Source organism: Anabrus simplex, chromosome 1 (assembly GCF_040414725.1).
Source record: "Anabrus simplex isolate iqAnaSimp1 chromosome 1, ASM4041472v1, whole genome shotgun sequence".
Taxonomy (NCBI): Eukaryota; Metazoa; Arthropoda; class Insecta; order Orthoptera; family Tettigoniidae; genus Anabrus; species Anabrus simplex.
The window spans coordinates 23408646-23427871 of NC_090265.1; the positions used below are offsets into that span (position 1 = coordinate 23408646).

Here is a 19226-nt window from a genome sequence, read left to right on the forward strand (position 1 = left end):
TTCAAAATATTTCATGTGCTGTCAGTATTTATGCTAGGCCATGTTTTGATAAAAATATCCATCATCACCAGGATTTCAGCCCTAGTCTAGCTGAGATATTGTATGTCAGGCTTGGTTAAGAAAGCTAATTTGTTTTTCTATTCATGTATTAGGTATTCCAGTAAACGCTGCGGCTGGTGGGGGCATGATGCCTCCCATTGTCGGGCTTGTGCTGTCTGAGTGTGATACGAACGACTCAACGCAATATTTTATGCAAATAAAGTTCCATTTCTTTCGGAAATTGTTAAAGCACGGATGTGATCTGGATGGCTCCAGCCTGTAAGTACATAATCAACTTAGTCGTGACAGATTTTTATTCATTGTTTCAAAATGAATGCAAAAACAACAAATATTTCAATTTTAATTGTGAACACTGTCATGTGAATTTTTCTCTTCCAGCTGGACTAATATATAAAATGTGTTAAAGTTGAAGGCATTTTCTTTCAGTTTCTTCTCGTCATATTCCAGAGGCTAAGCCTTTTCGTTGCAGCCACAGATGTTTCTGTTGAGGGAGTCTCTTCAACTCAGTATAAGATTTCTGCATTTCATCCTCAGAAGCAGGCTGTTGATGTAAGGACCGCTTCAAAGTAGGCGACAGGAATTGGTGACCAAAATCGCCTGCAGGGTAGCTTGTGCGAATTCCGTGTTGCGAGCGGTTGCTACTTAGCCCCCTCTTGTTGCTCTTGTTATTGTCGAAAAGAAAGCATCGTGGGTTTCAGTCACATTCTGTGTTCAAATGTCCTTTGAAAAAGAGGCCTTTTCTGTAAATATTCGGTGATTTATATGATGATGGTACCAAATATTTGAGTTACTTCAGAATGTAAAAGAAATCTTTTGATGAACTCTTTGAAAGTGTGAAAGAAGATATTAGTGGAATGGATACCAAGTTGCGCAGAAGTGCCAATTATTACGGATTGTCCGTAATTATTACAAATTTCACCTCATGATTACGGCGTTACGGTCAAAGGGAAAATTATTGCGGAGAAGTGACATGAACAAAAATTTCTACGGAAAAAAAGAAAAAAAATGTCAATCCTTTGCAGCATTTCTCCTCAATCTTCCTTGTTTCAATGCCTGTGAGTTGGCAACGATGCTTCTATTCGATCGTCACTTTCTTTTATTACCCGTAAGCATTGTTAAATTCATTGTGTGAATGAAGTCACTCTGCTCTGCTCTTCTCCACTATAAATTGTTAAATAATATTGTATTTACAGAAATGAGGGCTACATTAACCACATGTAGGTACACTGGAATCACTTAATGATTCAAAAGACGAAAGTGTCATCACCGAGGAAAGGATGCTTCACGAATACCTACACTGAAAAGCAGCTGCTGGGTGCCAATCAAGTTACAAAGAATGTTTTATCACTGAATTAACAGGCAGTGTGAAAATGTTATTGTGTAATATGATATACTGTAGAATAAAATTCTGACAGGAAGGTAAGAGGGAGGATCATTCTATGGACTTGACTCGAAAAGTCTGCTAAGGAGCGGAGTTTGATTACTGATAACCCACTTCAAAGGTTGGCACCTCTGCAATACGGCTAAAGAACCTTATTGTAATCTCAAAGACACACACATGAGATGCTGCCTGTTGTGTATGCTATTTTATTTACAAATTATATACACACACATTAATGAACCACCATCTTGACAAAACACTGCTATGAAGAAGAAGAAGAAGAAGAAGAAGAAGAAGAAGAAGAAGAAGAAGAAGAAGAAGAAGAAGAAGAAGAAGAAGAAGAAGAAGAAGAAGAAGAAGAAGAAGAAGAAGAAGAAGAAGAAGAAGAAGAAGAAGACTGCCACATTAACATGTCAACCAATTACCAACACAACAAAATCACAACATGAGTTCACACACTTGACTAACGACTGTAACTAGTAACTCTCGCTAACAACTCTACACCGTCTCCCAAGACTGCCTCTTTATGTACATTGCCTGGCCAGGCTTCCAGAATAGTATGATCCAACATGTTTTTCTCGAATCTCCTTGAGTCTCCAATAACCTATGTACAAATGGATCGAACATTCTATCAACCTTCAGTGCGTTATTCTGGACTATTTACCCTGTGTTGCACAACATTACACTGGATTTATATATCATATTTACATGTAATAATAAAGGATATACTATTAATTATATGATCTTACATTAAGTGTCATAATAAGAAATTATTATATTAATAAAACCACCTTTCCAATACACAATGTCCTTTATATTTAGGATAAAACCATTTAATTACAAGTAGGACATGTTTCGCTCAATCTTAGTGAGCATCTTCAGCTATAGATAACATAAACCATGGTGGGTCAGGGCCCTGATCCTTGTATATAAAGAAAAAAAGGAAAAATGTCTAATATACATTGATAAAATATGAATTTTAACAATTTAAAAATAATCAATAAGATTATATTATGTCTATTAAAACAATAATATTGAATCGTTGACCATTATATCTTCGCTCAATTGCATTAGACTGTTTATGATAAAAACAGTACAACACACGCAGCAGCAAGTCAGTGACCATCAAACCTCAGTAAACAACCAAGAGACAAATCTCCCCTCAATTCACACACGGGATACACCCGATTTAAATTTCACCTACGAGATCAGTAGTTCTCCATTAGGAGCCCAATATTAACACATTACTACACAAAATAATGTTTGAAATACAACGCGAGGAAGTCCCATAAAGGTTCATTTACGCCGATCCAGGCGACGTTTTATCAACAGTGAAGTTCGTTTTTCAACCATTATCTGTCATTTTAGCATTCCTCATCATGTTTATTTTTAAAAAAACAACATCATAGTTTATTACAAGAGCTCACCCTTATGTGAATAACTGTTTTTATCATAAACAGTCTAATGAAATTGAGCGAAGATATAATGGTCAACGATTTATACGAACATCTAATCAACACATACTATAGTAACATTTTAAGTCATTCATTCCAGTTTACATTTTAAGTAATTTTAATGGATCAATATTATTGTTTTAATAGACATAATATAATCTTATTGATTATTTTTAAATTGTTAAAATTTGTAACTACTGCAATCTATTGAAATACTGAACAGATAAACGTTGACTCAAATAAGTGTTAATAACAAGAATAATGGGCGCCACCTGCAAAACAATTGCAGGAATATTTAATTATGTAGAGCAACGAGCCACTCCCTCTCCCAAGGCGACGGTCATCAGGCTGACGAGGCTCCAGACTTACTTTATAACCTTACCTGTTGCTATATAACCCCTGAAATTAAATTTGGGTAACATGCCAGGTTCAGCCTTACTCCACTGACAAAAGACTCACTTTAAGTTTGATTCTATGACTTTACTCCCAGAATAAGAACTAATATGTGACAAACACCAACAAAAATCAACACTTATGCAACCCACTTAGTGCTTGCCGTTTACATAGAGCAAATATACACAATACTACTCAACAAAATCATATCTTCACGAGATTTACTCGTTTGTCGTTTACAAAGGCCAATTACAAACCACAAAAATCACCAATAAAATAAAATATCATTTAACGAGACCAACTCGTGTTTGCCGTCTACAAAGGCAAATTACAAACCACTAAAATCACCACCAAAATAAAATATCATTTAACGAGACCAACTCGTGTTTGCCGTCTACAAAGGCAAATTACAAACCACTAAAATCACCAATAAAATAAAATATCATTTAACGAGACCAACTCGTGTGGGCCATCTACAAAGGCAAATTACAAACCATTAAAATCACCAATAAAAAATAAAACATCATTATACTTTTAACATACCTCCAGGTAAGAGCCCCACTGCACTCCACTGTTACCGTGAATCCTAATCTGGTAGAGAAAAGTACGACGACTATTTCTCTACATATGGGTGCAACCTTCTTTACGAAGAGCATCCCTAACCTTATTTACACTTCTTCGTCGACGTCTTGAATTCTTTCCAATTACCGGCTGGACAGAAAGTGTTACATGTCCGGAGGCAAGCAAACAGCAAAATTCTCCATCAACTGAAGCTGCATACTCGGCTGACAAGTTACAAACAAACACTTTCTTTTACAGAAAGTCCACTGCAAAGCCGGTAAGTTGTTGTGATTATACCATGTTCACTCCGTAACAGATACTCACGAAGAGTAGCAGATCGCATAGCAAACTGCGCAAATACGTAGCTCCCGCAGACCGGTACAAATGAGAAACACACAGAATCAGCATCAGAGTCAGATTCAGAATAAGTATCAGAATCAGAATGAGAATGACTCGCCGCACACGCGTACACACTTATATAGGCTTGCTACACGTGGTTATAGCGTCCTGAAAAATTTACTGGTAGCAACGCTCTCACAGGCACTTCTTCCCGCGTCACTCAGTCAACCCAAACCTCGCTCAAAACAAAGCCCTCGCATTGGCTATCGAGTATTTGATGTGACATAGAACGTCCACTCATGTATGTCCACACTGATGCACTCCAATTCTTCAACCGATACAACCTGCCGTACCCCGTGTTTCCAAGCCACTTAGTTGCAACACACACAACTGACCTCAACCGTCCTTCCCGATATAGTCGCTGTTTTCCCGGTTGCACAATCCTTACAGCTAGGCCATATTTCCAGACTCTTACCCCAACGGAAATTTATACAAAATATAATGATGCACATATCGATGGCCTAGAGTGAAAACCTCGTATCTCACAAAGTTCTTCCTATCAATTACTTCCCTTAAGACTGGTTACGCCTCCCAACCACACATGAATACGCAGTCCATCAGAACAATGTTCGTTGTGTCTTTATTCCTATACCGACGTGTGAAGGAAAATGAACCTTATCGTACCGTACTATAGGAAAGTATGTCTGCGTGACGTATTTACTGACTCCTACAGTCTAATTTTATAAGGTTCATTTTCCTTTACGCATCAGCATAGGAAAATAAACCCAATGAACATTGTTCTGATGGACTGCATATTCATGTGTGGCTGGGAGGTGTGACCAGTCTTAAGGGAAATAATGTTTACGAAAAACTTTTTGAGATACGAGGTATTCAATCTAGGCCATCGATATGTAATATTCCCTAATTACACATTCTTCTTATAATATTATGTTTTTACATTCTCAATAAACAAAATTACATGATTTTAACATTACAAACTATATACGAAAATTTTCCTAACCTAAAAATTCGGGGATCGTACATACGTATGGTTACAATACCTCCCCTTGATTTGTGAAGATTATATACAATACATCTGAGCAAATCACAGTCTTTTCAGTACAGCAGCCTACACAGCCTGTCAAAGTCACTCAGGATTTAAAGAAAATTCACACATTCTTCTTAACATACACAGAACATCTGAACTTACAATACTTCACCTTACATACCTCTTAAGATTGTGAATATTGTGTGTACCAATCATGTCACCTTTGTTATTCAACAGGTGATAAGCACACTTGCCAACTTTCTTACCTTCTGTGTAAGGTCCCTGATACAATTTAAAAAACTTATGAATTTCTTTGTTGTCTGCAGATGAAATGTGTGGAACCTTTAGTAACACCTCCTCCCCTATGATGCCTTCCCTGCTGCATCATCCTCCTATCAGCTGCCTTCCTTAAATACTGCCTTGCTAATTCAATCCCCTTTGAAGATACTACTTCTGCTGAGGATAGATCTATTATGGTTGCCAATCTCACACAAAAACTCTCTTCCCATTCTTTCACACACAACTTACACAGACTTTCATTCGGAACACATATACATTTCACAATCAAAACATCCCTCCTGTTCTGAACACACACCACAATCGCACCTCTTTCATCAATACTCTTCCACACTTCATTGAAATCATTCGTACGATCTTCAGCATCAGATATTCCACTCAACATACGTTTGAATCGGCCTCCTGTTCTCTCATACACAATGTCACTCTCACTTTCTTTGAACTTTCTCCAAATACCAAAAAGCTTTCCAACACAATTACTCCTCATAAAATCTTCAAACCCTGAATCCCCATAATATTCACAACCACTCTTATGATTCTCATTATGCACAAAATGTGACCTAACCTCCACTTCACAAAGACTTTCACCCTCAGCATCGACAGTTTTCCTCCATTCGTCCTTATCGGACATACCAGCTTCAATCACCTCAATCTCATTTGCACAACCCTTCTCATACTTTCCTTCACTCACACTTTCTCTCTTCCTGAAATCACTACTATTACTGACCTCGAGATCCCGACCATTACTACTAAATTCTCCCACAATCCCTACATCTTCCATATCTTTCATCGCTGTTCCCACTCGCACATCATTCATGCCATCAACACTGTTGCTCGTGACCCTCTTAACAGAAGTTTCATTAATCTCAAAATCATCACTCCTCTGACACATTTTCAACGTAACATTAATCTCCTCAATTACACCAACCTCTACAACATGATATGTCTTCCTCAAAGACTCCTCCTCCACAAAATCTTCATCACCTTTACAACTAACTTCCTTTTCAATTTCTACAACTTCCCAAAGAGCATCAATTATCACAGTGTTGTCACCATAAATTTTAGCACATAGTAGGTCCTCCGACAAATCCTCCTCCTTTTCTTCACACCCCTTGCCCCCAAAATCTCTCAAATCACCACCTTCCCTCCCTACATTATCAATTCCTTTCTCCACACTACTACCCCAATCATTAGCTGCCGTGCAATGCTTATCAATTAAATTACTTACCTCCTCCCCTACATTACTAATTTTATCACTTAATTCCTTCCCCTGATTACTAATTTGACTACTTAAATTATTCCCTTGATCAATCAATTTGGCCAACTGCTCCAATACTAACTTCATAAACTCATTATTACCCCACATGTTACTTTGATTTTGCTCACTACCTTCCCCTTCACCCCCCATTACAATTCCATACACTTTTTCCATAGACACATTATCACTCTGAAAACTACTTTCATCAAACTTTGTGTGCTTGTGTCAAAACTGCTCTCCTCATCATTAACTGACATACTTCCTTTATGCACTTTTCTCCTTCTCAAATTCATTACACTACTATTACTCTTACTGTTATTCATATTCCACTGATTAAACATAGAACTCAAAACATGACAACACCGATACATAACTCCTAACACAAGCTCACTAAAACACGGGACCAAATGTGCCTCTCGAGGTCATATAGCAAGCCTGGATATCATTCTGCCCCACGCTGGGCGCCAATTGCAACTACTGCAAGCTATTGAAATACTGAACAGATAAACGTTGACTCAAATAAGTGTAAATAACAAGGATAATGGGCACCACCTGCAAAACAATTGCAGGAATATTTAATTATGTAGAGCAACGAACCACTCCCTCTCCCAAGGCGACGGTCATCAGGCTGACGAGGCTCCAGACTTACTTTATAACCTTACCTGTTGCTATATAACCCCTGAAATTAAATTTGGGTAACATGCCAGGTTCAGCCTTACTCCACGGACAAAAGACTCACTTTAAGTTTGATTCTATGACTTTACTCCCAGAATAAGAACTAATATGTGACAAACACCAACAAAAATCAACACTTATGCAACCCACTTAGTGCTTGCCGTTTACATAGAGCAAATATACACAATACTACCCAACAAAATCATATCTTCACGAGATTTACTCGTTTGTCGTTTACAAAGGCCAATTACAAACCACTAAAATCACCAATAAAATAAAATATCATTTAACGAGACCAACTCGTGTTTGCCGTCTACAAAGGCAAATTACAAACCACTAAAATCACCAATAAAATAAAATATCTTTTAACGAGACCAACTCGTGTTTGCCATCTACATAGGCAAATTACAAACCACTAAAATCACCAATAAAATAAAATATCATTTAACGAGACCAACTCGTGTGGGCCGTCTACAAACGCAAATTACAAACCACTAAAATCACCAATAAAAAATAAAATATCATTTAACGAGACCAACTCGTGTTTGCCGTCTACAAAGGCAAATTACAAACCATTAAAATCACCAATAAAAAAATAGAACATCATTATACTTTTAACATACCTCCAGGTAAGAGCCCCACTGCACTCCACTGTTACCGTGAATCCTAATCTGGTAGAGAAAAGTACGACGACTATTTCTCTACATATGGGTGCAACCTTCTTTACGAAGAGCATCCCTAACCTTATTTACACTTCTTCATCGACGTCTTGAATCCTTTCCAATTGCCGGCTGGACAGAAAGCGTTACATATCCAGAGGCAAGCAAACAGCAACATTCTCCATCAACTGAAGCTGCATACTCGGCTGACAAGTTACAAACAAACACTTTCTTTTACAGAAAGTCCACTGCAAAGCTGGTAAGTCGTCGTGATTATACCATGTTCACTCCGTAACAGATACTCACGAACAATAGCAGATCGCATAGCAAACTGCGCAAATACGTAGCTCCCGCAGACCGGTACAAATGAGAAACACACAGAATCAGCATCAGAGTCAGAATCAGAATAAGTATCAGAATCAGAATGAGAATGACTCGCCGCACACGCGTACACACTTATATATGCTTGCTACACGTGGTTATAGCGTCCTGAAAAGTTTACTGGTAGCAACGCTCTCACAGGCACCTCTTCCCGCGTCACTCAGTCAACCCAAATCTCGCTCAAAACAAAGCCCTCACATTGGCTATCGAGTATTTGATGTGACATAGAACGTCCACTCGTATGTCCACATTGATGCACTCCAATTCTTCAACCGATACAACCTGCCGTACCCCGTGTTTCCAAGCCACTTAGTTGCAACACACACAACTGACCTCAACCGTCCTTCCCGATATAGTCGCTGTTTTCCCGGTTGCACAATCCTTATGGCTAGGCCATATTTACAGACTCTTACCCAAATGGAAATGTATACAAAATATAATGATGCACATATGCAGTATTCCCTAACTACACGTTCTTCTTATAATATTACGTTTTTACATTGTAAATAAACAAAATTACATGATTTTAACATTACAAACTATATACGAAAATTTTCTAACCTAAAAACTCGGGGATCGTACATACGTACGGTTACAACTTCACCAATAATTTACTCTTACCAGATGCTATTTTGTCATTTTCCAGGTCTGCAGAGTACACTGGTGATTTACTCATACCAGATGCTATTGTGGCAGCATGCCTTTTCAGCGATCTGCAGCAAAACGAGGCTATGGTGCGTATCATCTACGAGAGTTCAGTGGCGTGCAACGCCAACCATATTCTCGAATGGTTATGGTCCAACTATCTGAACGGGTTCGACAGCGTTCTGCATATTCTCAAAGACTATGTGGTTCCTTCGTATTCTTCACTCGTTGCCTTGCAGAGGATAGAAGGTAGCTATATTATGCATATTTCTTTTCTCCCTATCTTAAAAGCATTATTTCATAACTGCTTAGGCTTTCTCAACTAGTGTCTGCAACATAGAAGAAATTATTTCCTGAGCTTGAAGGCTGTGGTTATACCTGGCAACTCTCCTGATTTAGGCAGGAGACTCCTGATATTTTACACTGCTTCCCAACCTCCTGGTCAGTTAATTGTTTCTCCCAATTTTAAGTCAGTGGTTGCAAAACTTGAAATATGGTTTGATACTGCTGACTTTTCAGTGGCTGAAGGTCCTTCTCTTATTGGTTGCTGTTAATGCTTCCCTTATTGTTCGCTAGGAGTGGCTTATTAGCCATGTAATCGGAAGTCCTTTTCTCATTCATCATCATCATTTTACAGTTCCAGTTTCCCAGGTACTGTTGGCGAGCCTCTTCTATTCTGTCTTATTGAGATACATTCTGTTGTTAATGATGCCCTCCAGTGTCCTTCCCCAATCTCCCCAATCTTTACAATGTCCATCCAGTGTTTTCTTGGTCCTCCCACCATCTATTTCCCTGCCACATCTCTCCAAGTTAACGTATGCTGTCCTTGTTGGCTCCATCCTCATTACATGCCTGAACCACCTCAATCTGGACGTGCTGACCCGATCTAACAATGATGTAACAATCCCAGCTTCCTTTCTAACCACGTCATTCCTTAACTTGTCCAGTTTGGTATTTTGAATTGTGGTCCTATGGAACTTCATCTCGGATGCCTGCAACCTTGATGAGTCTTTCTTAGTGAGGGTGCAGGTTTCAATACCATAGGTTAAGATTGGTATGAAGTACCGATTGAACATAACCAGCTTTGATTTTGTTGGTACTTTGGGACCCCAGAGGAGTGTTCGTGCTTGCTGGTAAAACTGAGAGCTCTTCTGCACTCTGTTTGCCACTTTTTTTGTGGCTAGTGTATCTCGAGATATTACACTGCCGAGGTATGTAAAGCTTTCCACACTTTCTAGTGGATGGTTTCCTAGAATGATGTTCGCTGGTCGTCCCTCTCTGTTTACTGCCATCACTACTGTTTTGGGTTCGCTTATCTGGAGATTGAAATCCTGGAACTTAACCTTCCATTCATTGAGTCTCGACAACAAACAGACCCAGCTCTACAACCATTATTGGAATTCTTTCAGGGAAGAATACCGCAGGGTAATCCACGTTATGAAGAATTAAATAAACTTTCAGAGGAATACCGATCAAAACATCATCAGCAAAAGCCATTGCATTTAGTTCACCAGAGGTTTTCTTGATGTTCTTCATTATGTCATTCATGAAGATGATAAACAATAATGTTGTACTCCACTTTTGGTCTGGAACCAGGATGAATGTCTGTCGCCCAATCACACACAGCTGGTACTTTCCTCACCTCTTCTCTGGAAAGTGAATATTGCAATGCTCAAATTTGGTGTTGGGCCGATGACCTAGATGTTACGACCTTTTAAACAACTAGCATCATCAAATCTGGTGTTCTTTTTTTTCTTTTCTGTTTGGTGTGATTGTGATTGCTGTTCAATTAATGTTGTGATCAGTTGTTAATGCAGTTTTGTTTTGTATCATTTGTTCATGCGATAGAGCCAGAGACACTCCTATATGCTTAAGTGCGGCCAGTATCCAGTATTCGGGAGATAGTGGGTTCGAACCCCACTGTCAGCAGTCTTGAAGATGATTTTCTGCAGTTATCATTTTCACACCAGGCAAAAGCTGGGACTGTACCTTAATTAAGGCCATGGCCGCTTCTTTCCCACTTCTAGCATTTTCCTGTCATCACCATAAGACCTATCTGTGTCGGTGCGACCTAAAGCCAATTGTAAGAAGGAAATAAATCACTGCTATAAACATGATATAGGCTTTTGGGCTTATGCCGTGTCAAGAAAATAAGGTGAAATTCTTTGCGTTTCGCAGAGAACAGTTCTCTGCGTCATCAGAAGAAAATCTCGACCGTCCACGAGAAAGGCTTCTTAAACAATGAGCTTAGAATTTTAGACGTTATAATAGAAGTGAAAATAGTACGTTCATTCATCACCAGGTGGCTACCCGGACACGGTACAGTGCTAGTGTTCGAAGCGGAAACTGACGGAACCATTAGAATCATAATCTATTAGCTTCATTTCCGTATTGATTGCTACTACAACATAAAAATAATTTAGAAGCCTCCACCTTATCAATACAATATTTATTTACTATAATGCAGTAAATTCAGTAGCGGTTTCTACCCCTATGGGGTCATCCTCAGCTGACACACATTAAATTAGTTTCAAAAACATCACATGTAAGACATTACACCTTCATACAACTGACCCAATTAAACCAAACATTAAAAAGTTGCTTATTAAAATAGTAAATGGATCTTTTTCTTTGGCTTAAAAAATACTTGTTATGTGAGGCATATCGCCTCATTGTGCCTAATCTATTGAACATCAAATGAAGTTTACACTTGTTTACACTAGTGTTTGTAAAATTGTTACATATTTACACCATTTATCGTCTTTAAGAATATGTATACATAAAAAGTTTTAGACCCGATGTAACAGGCCGGTTAAAAATGGATGAAATGGTAAAAACAAATAAAATGGGTCCAATTTTTTGTTCTAATTTGTACTGTTTGTTATTGCTGCATTGTACTTGTAAACTGGTAAGTACACGGTGTATATATGCCAAAGTTGAGGCTTATAATTGTTTTTCATTCATTCCAATTTTCCTTGACTACTGCTAGTATGCAGGTGATGAAGTTATCTTGATATACAGATGTTGTTGTGAAGAATTGCGTGTGCCATTATTAAGTTAAATAGTGCCTATTATGAACTGAATTTCATTTGATATGCTGTACATCTTGAAGTAAGGTTTAAATTATGTCGATGTTAGCCAATGTACATTTGTTCTGGTGATAGCGTGAGGGCTTCTTTTATGTTGTAGAATATGATATATTGAGTGTTGGCACTGTGTGCACTGCACGGCTGCACCATTATAATCAGTCTAAGAGGGACCATAACATGTGTACGTAACAAATGACATCGACACAAGCCCGGAATGAAACGTCTGGCGATGAGGAACGTAAAAATTTGGAAAACACAAAGTTGAAATAACAGTAGTGAAGGGACAGGGAAGGGAACTACCTACGTAAATCCTTAATGGCTGGCAACCAGGTATTACTTAATTGATAGCCGGTGTCCCTGTCGAAATTGTTAGCATTAAAATGGCATGTCTCTTAGCGTTATCCGAGAAACAGCATGGGGAGGTCCCCGTACGTTGTTTCCAATGTAAAGTGTTTGTTACGGATTTGTGATGATAACGGCAGGCTCACTTGCCTACTGGCATTCACAATCGAGTTGGGAAGTTTACATTATAATTGCAGGCCCCATTGCCTACTACGCGGACAGAATCGATTTGGGGAGTTTTCGTTAAAATGGCAGCCCCCTTTCCTACTTCCAGACAGATTACAGTTGAGGAGTTTCTATTATAATGGCAGGCAATTACCCTACTATCACTCGAAATTGAGTTGTGCAGTTATCATTATAATGCCAGGTCCATTTTCCTACTGCCAGCCAGCTTACTGTCAGTCACACCAAGTTGGTGAGTTTCCATCAAAATAGCAGGCCACTATGCCTAATGCCAGTCACATTTTAGATGAGGACATGGCGGGCACCCTTGCCTACTGCCAAACACAATCGGGTAGGGGAGTTTTAAACAAAACTGCATGCTCACTTGCCTTCTGCAAGTCAAATCGAGAAGGGAACTATTCATTACAATTGTAGGCCTTCCTTACTAATGACAGTTACACAGGAGTTGGAGAAGGAACCCTTTCCTACTGCCAGTCAAGGTGTGGGGAGTACTGATTACAATAGCAGACCCACCCTTTCTCGATCGCTAAAAATCGACATCAGTGAATATATATAGATCGACATACAAAAGTATATGCGTGTTTCAACGAGCTAGAATAACATAGAGGGGCTGTATACCTGACATCAGCGCTCCCTGCTTGAAGCAAGTTGATAAGGGGCAGCCATGTTAACGGTTGTCAAAACAAAGCAAATTGGCGCGAGAGCATATGTTGAGGTGACAAGGGAGATCGTGCTTGCCAATTTAATTCCCTAAGTTTTAAGAAGTGAAAAGATGGATTCTCGCTTTCAAGAATGCCAGCCGTAAGCTCAGCGTATGGTTGTACTAATCGGAGTAATAAAACCAAGGATATATCGTACTTTAAGTAAGTATTACTGAATGATAGCCGAGATTCCTTTTTGTAATTTCTGTTTGTAATTAAATCCATTTTATTGTTTACTTAGCGAAAGTACGGATAGCCACGGTAATTATTTGTCGAATTTTGTTTCAGATTTCGTTTAAAGAACAAGGAATTAACTGAACAATGCGTTGTGAGGGCAAAAAGAGATAAATGGTATCCCACTCAATTCAGTTGCTTATGCTCTGTATATTTCCAGCCCTATTTAATGTTCATTCACACTTACAAATAAAGGAAATGAAACGCCCACCACCAAGAAAACGTAACCACAATCACTTATTTCGTTCAAACGTACACCAAGTATGATAAATACAGCATTTTACTGCTATTTTTGAAATGTATACAGCCTTTATTGTAGATGTCTGTTGCCTTGGTTTTTAAAACTACGCCACACTTCATAATGGACAACTTTCATGCTAGTAATCCCAGTATGATATGGTAATGGGAGAAACATGATATCCCCCTATATTATAATAAATAATTACACTAAACTATTATTGTGGTAAAGTATTCATGGGCCGCCTCTGTGGTGCACTGGTTAGCGTGAGCAGCTGCCACCCCTGGAAGCCCGGGTTCGATTCCCAGCTCCGCCACGAAATTTGAAAAGGGGCACGATGGCGGTAACGGGATTCTATCAGCCTGGGGAGGTCAACTGAGTAGAAGTGGGTTCGACTCCCACCTCAGCCATCCTCGAAGTGATTTTCCGTGGTTTCCCACTTCTCCTCCAGGCAAATGCCGGGATGGTACCTAACTTAAGGCTACGGCCGCTTCCTTCTCCCCCCCCACAAGGCCCCTGTTCAGCATAGCAGGTGCAGCCCTCCCTCACAGTTGTATCCCCCAACCCAATGTCTCACGCTCCAGAACACTGTCCTTGAGGTGGTAGAGGTGGGATCCGTCGCTGAGTCCGTGGGAAAAACCAACCCGGGAGGGTAAACAGATTAAGAAAGGAACACAGTACTCATGAGGATGCAATAATTTTAAAAATATTAACAGAATGAGGTTGTAACATATTATAGGTCCCTATGATTTTAAGGTTTCCTGTCATAAATATTTATGTCCATCGTTTTTATTCTAATTTACGCTTAACCACAACAGCCAAGCAGGGTAACGCTCTTGTTCCGATTTCGAGGCCTATTCGTATGTCACTGTGCGATGATTTCGAACTACCCTACAATCGACTGATCGTGATGTTGGCCTCGTCCTGAAATATGATGAAGTGGCGGTATTCGCTTTCCTGCTTCAAGCTTTCGGCAACGGACTTTAATTCTCCCCCAGCGATTCTAAAATGCACATTTTCTACACTTTTCGTCATTTAAAGGCCATGCCCCCTTGGTTGTGTGACAACAGGAAACATGGCGGACGTTCGTTCTATTAGGTTCACCCAGGCAGCGCTTCCGCCTCTCTATGTTATTCTAGCTCGTTGGCGTGTTTACAATATTGAAGACCTTCATTTACAGATTAACTGCTACTAAACGTGCGTCATATCGACAAAGGATTATACCATAAGACACGCCGGATTTAGTGGCCTAAATGGCTGGTCCTATGATATGTCATCTATTCTTGGGTCAGATTGAGTTAGAAACGTGGAACAGGGTAAAGGTTTTGTAAGATTATCTCACATTACATTACTTTTCGGATAATTATGTGACAGCTACATACATAGTATTTGGCTCACATATGGCTATTGGGTGGGCCAATTTTCGTGAAGAGTTTGATGATTCTGTATTTCATATAAGTAATTGAAAGTATGAAATATGCATGTGAAAATTCCAAATTGACTTAACATCGATTAATAGAGAAAAATCAAACGTAAAATGGATACAGATATGGCAAAAAGTCATAAGACCAAGGTTGTGGATCATTCCAAATTGAACGGAGATTGTGCAATCCGTTATGTGATAGGAATTTCCGAAGGTCTGCACCATCATTAAAATTGCCTGCATATTTCGATATTCTTCGGGGATAAAAAGTGAAACATTTAATGACCTAGGATGTTTTCCGTTCGTTACAGGCTAAAACGTATAATTTCAATTATCTTCTTTTTCTTCTGGCAGATTATGCCGCAATCTGGATTTTGGGCGAGGCGGGTAAAAATTAGGACTTTCAGGAAACTAAACAAAAAATTATGGAGATGGTCATTATTACCCCTTAAACGGAAAGCTGTACGAAAATTTCGCCAAAATAGTCAGTGTGGAGGCACACAGTCATTACAATTTGATTTATATAGATAAGGAATCTGCTCCATGTACAACACCTTTTGGGCTATGTCCGCTGGACTTAACCTGCAAAAGTGATCATTCATGATATCTCCCTTATTAATCCTCCTGACGAAAAAAATGCACATGAAAAAAAAGGTTTAGGGGTGGAATTCCATCACGTTTGGTCGATTTCCAGTCAGGTTGGTCTTGTTCTGTATATATTGTGGAAGAGTAAAATCACCATTTTGGTTCCCTATAAACCGCCAGTCCATTCCGGAACATGAAATGTTATTTATGTTTAAAACCTACCTTTGGACAGGTGGATGCTAAATATAAATTTTGGTTCGAATGTCTTCAGTAGTTTTCAAGTTGTAAGGAATACGCTTTACACGCACCCGCTCGTGAGTTAAGTCCGATGGGACTTGTACAGAAAAACGGTCCATTAATGATATCTCCCTTATTAATCCTCGTATCGAAATGATGCACATGAGAAAAAAGGTTTAGAAATTAATTTCTACCAAGGTAGGTAGATTTCCATTAAGTTTGATTGTGTGTATTTTGTGGACGTGCAAAATCACTGTTTCGGTTTCGTATAAACCCCCAATCAGTTCAGGGATTTAGAAAAAATATTTGCCCTAAAACCTATCAAGGACAGATGTATTCTAAATATGAGTCTTGGTGGAAATACATCTAGTAGTTTGTAGCACTCGCGTACATACGGCATAGTTAAGGAAGAAAAAAATACAGTTAAGAAAGTTGAAAGTAATAGAAAATGGATTATAACTGAGGACAGCCGGATAACGACAAATATGTAAATGTCAAGTGAATGTATTGGAAAATCAAATGCCCCTCAATAAATTATGTTGGTGTGAGTTATGGATATTAGAAAGAGGTAACAGAGGAGAAATTTAGGCCCAGGCATTCTTAGGTCAACAGATAAGATGACTAATGGTGTTATTACTTAAGCTATTCGAGGGCAGTTATAACATCTTACGATATTCCGCCAATATCCCGCAGATAGGCCGATTGACGCCTCTCTTGCCTTCTACCCAAGGAACAACCACGAATTTAAAAGCATGATGAGGAAAATGGCAATACGTTACTTCCCTGCTGGCATGCAGTCAGAGACGTTGCCATGGTAACCTGTAGGTTCGTTGTCGGTCTGTCGGTCACTCAATGCAGAGCATGATACCAGCGGAATATTGTAAATTTCTCCGTCATGTGAAGAGTAAGGTAAATTATGAACATAACAAAAGTTGTTTATAATGAAGAGACGTTTCACGTACGGTAAACTAAGTTTACAGAAAATCAATAGTATAAGAGAAAATGGAGGAAAACCATTTTGGTTTTCCTATAAACCCCCCCGTCTATTCAAAGATTTTAAAATAATATGCATATCGAAACCTTTCCCGGGATGAGTATACTCTAAATATGAAGTTTGGTTGAGATCTATCCAGCCGTTTCGAAGTGATGGTAGAAAAACCATTCAGGTTTTCCTATAAACCCCCCGTCTATTCAAAGATTTTAAAATGATATGCATATCGAAACCTTTCCCGGGATGAGTGTACTCCAAGTATGAAGTTTGGTTGTGATCTATCCAGCCGTTTCGACGTGATGGTGGAAAAACCATTCTGGTTTTCCTATAAACCCCCCGTGTATTCAAAGATTTTAAAATGATATGCATATCGAAACCTTCCCTGGGGTGAGTATACTCTAAATATGGAGTTTGGTTGAGATCTATCCAGCCGTTTCGACGTGATGGTGGAACAAACAAACAAACAGACACGAAACGTAAAAACCACCGATTCGGTCTTGAGTTGACCTAAAACAGTTAAATATCTGAAAAATTGGCAAAACAAAAGAAATTACAGACAGCAGACCCCCTACAGTTTTATTTATATAGATGTCCCTTGTTAAATTATTCCAGTCCCTAACTATTCTTCCTGTAAACGAATATTTGCCCCTATTTGTCCTCTTGAATTCATCTTCATATTGTGATATTTCCTACTTTCAAAAACACCACTCAAAAATTGTAAAGAAACATCAAAGCTCAAAAAATGTTAGTTTATTCGTGACCTTGAACTCAGCGGAAGTGCGCTTAGTGACTTCCACCAAACTTTTTATTTCTCACCAGTAATCACATTTCTTGGTGACAACTGGATTATATTGAAATGAAATTAATGTTTTTTGTTGTATACATCACTTACGTTTAAGTTGACCCAATTTCTTCTCGGCCGTCACCATACTTCTTTCTCCTCATCCATCGAAAGTTGGCACGTCTTCATGTACAAATTAGCTGAAGGTCTGTTTCAAGTTGCTAAAATGTTTTAAAATAATTGTATTCCAACAGTTGCAAGTTTAATATATTATTTGCTTACAAGGTAGCCAGCGAAAATTTAGGTTTTCTGACTTCGGAATATCATGACCCCTTAAACACTACGTTGATAAATACTGTACACTATTGCAACTTTTAAAAGTATCTTGTAGGCTGTGACTGAATAGAGAGCACCAGGTTAAAACTTCACCAGCAACGTTTTGACATATTGAGTTCGTAGTGGGAAAATATTTTAATGTAAATGTTTTCACTTTTCATATGTTTCTTTTTGTATTTTCTTCTTTAGATTTTCTCTTGAAAGCTGCTTGCATAACCCCAAAGTCTCATGATAGTCCTGCTACAGATTGAGAACCGCTGACCTCCCACTGGTGTTTATGTTCACAGCAGCATGTTTGGTTCAGTCTCTGCAAGCTCTGTCACGTTTTGTGGCGCGGCAGTGGCTCTGGAAGACATTACGTAGCAGTTCCAAAGTGAAGGATCTTCTGCACGCTCTGAGAGTTCCTCATCCCGTCCAGAGATATCTCATCGGATGCGCTTGGTGTGAAGTTATGGGATGTGCCTGGCTTAAATCCCTGAACTGAGAAATGGTGTGAAGTTGAAGCTGTACAGTGTTCGTTATCTTTAGTAAAGACTTTTATAAATTGAAAATGTTGTTTGCAATGATCCTTTGAAATGTTTATGTAGCATATGTCTAATATCACATCACAGCTTATAACTAAACGTAACTAAGTTTATATCCATGTAACACTGCTTAGGAATATCACAGGCTCACATCTAGATTGTAAAGATATTTGAACTACCCGTAGGTTAATTTGAAGTTGAAGAATTAAATAAACGTTGTCAACACAGTTCAGTAACAAACGGTGATGAACTCTACAAACTGTAATTTCCTAAAGCACTTTATAAAAATGCACACTTTTAAAAGAGATGCTGCTGTGGCAATGTCGTCAGTGACTGCAGATAGACTGAAGTATAGTACACAATGAAAGCAAGTGCTTTAGTCTTCCATTTTCATATCAGGCAAATTATGGG

At 38.8% G+C, this 19226-nt stretch overlaps 1 protein-coding gene across 3 annotated transcripts in view; it reads left to right on the forward strand.

Moving 5' to 3' along the window:
• The window catches only part of LOC136883385 (ankyrin repeat and SOCS box protein 3), a 182034-nt gene extending 163192 nt beyond the window's left edge, over positions 1-18842 (forward strand). For 2 of the 3 annotated variants that reach the window (XM_068229859.1, XM_068229862.1), the window contains exons 9-11: positions 153-318; positions 9153-9400; positions 18579-18842. In XM_068229859.1, the coding sequence (XP_068085960.1) occupies positions 153-318; positions 9153-9400; positions 18579-18775 (611 nt within the window). In that variant the 3' untranslated portion in view covers positions 18776-18842. The remainder of the gene's footprint in view (positions 1-152; positions 319-9152; positions 9401-18578) is intronic. The other variant, XM_068229869.1, reaches the window with a different exon arrangement.
• Positions 18843-19226: the final 384 nt, after the last annotated feature.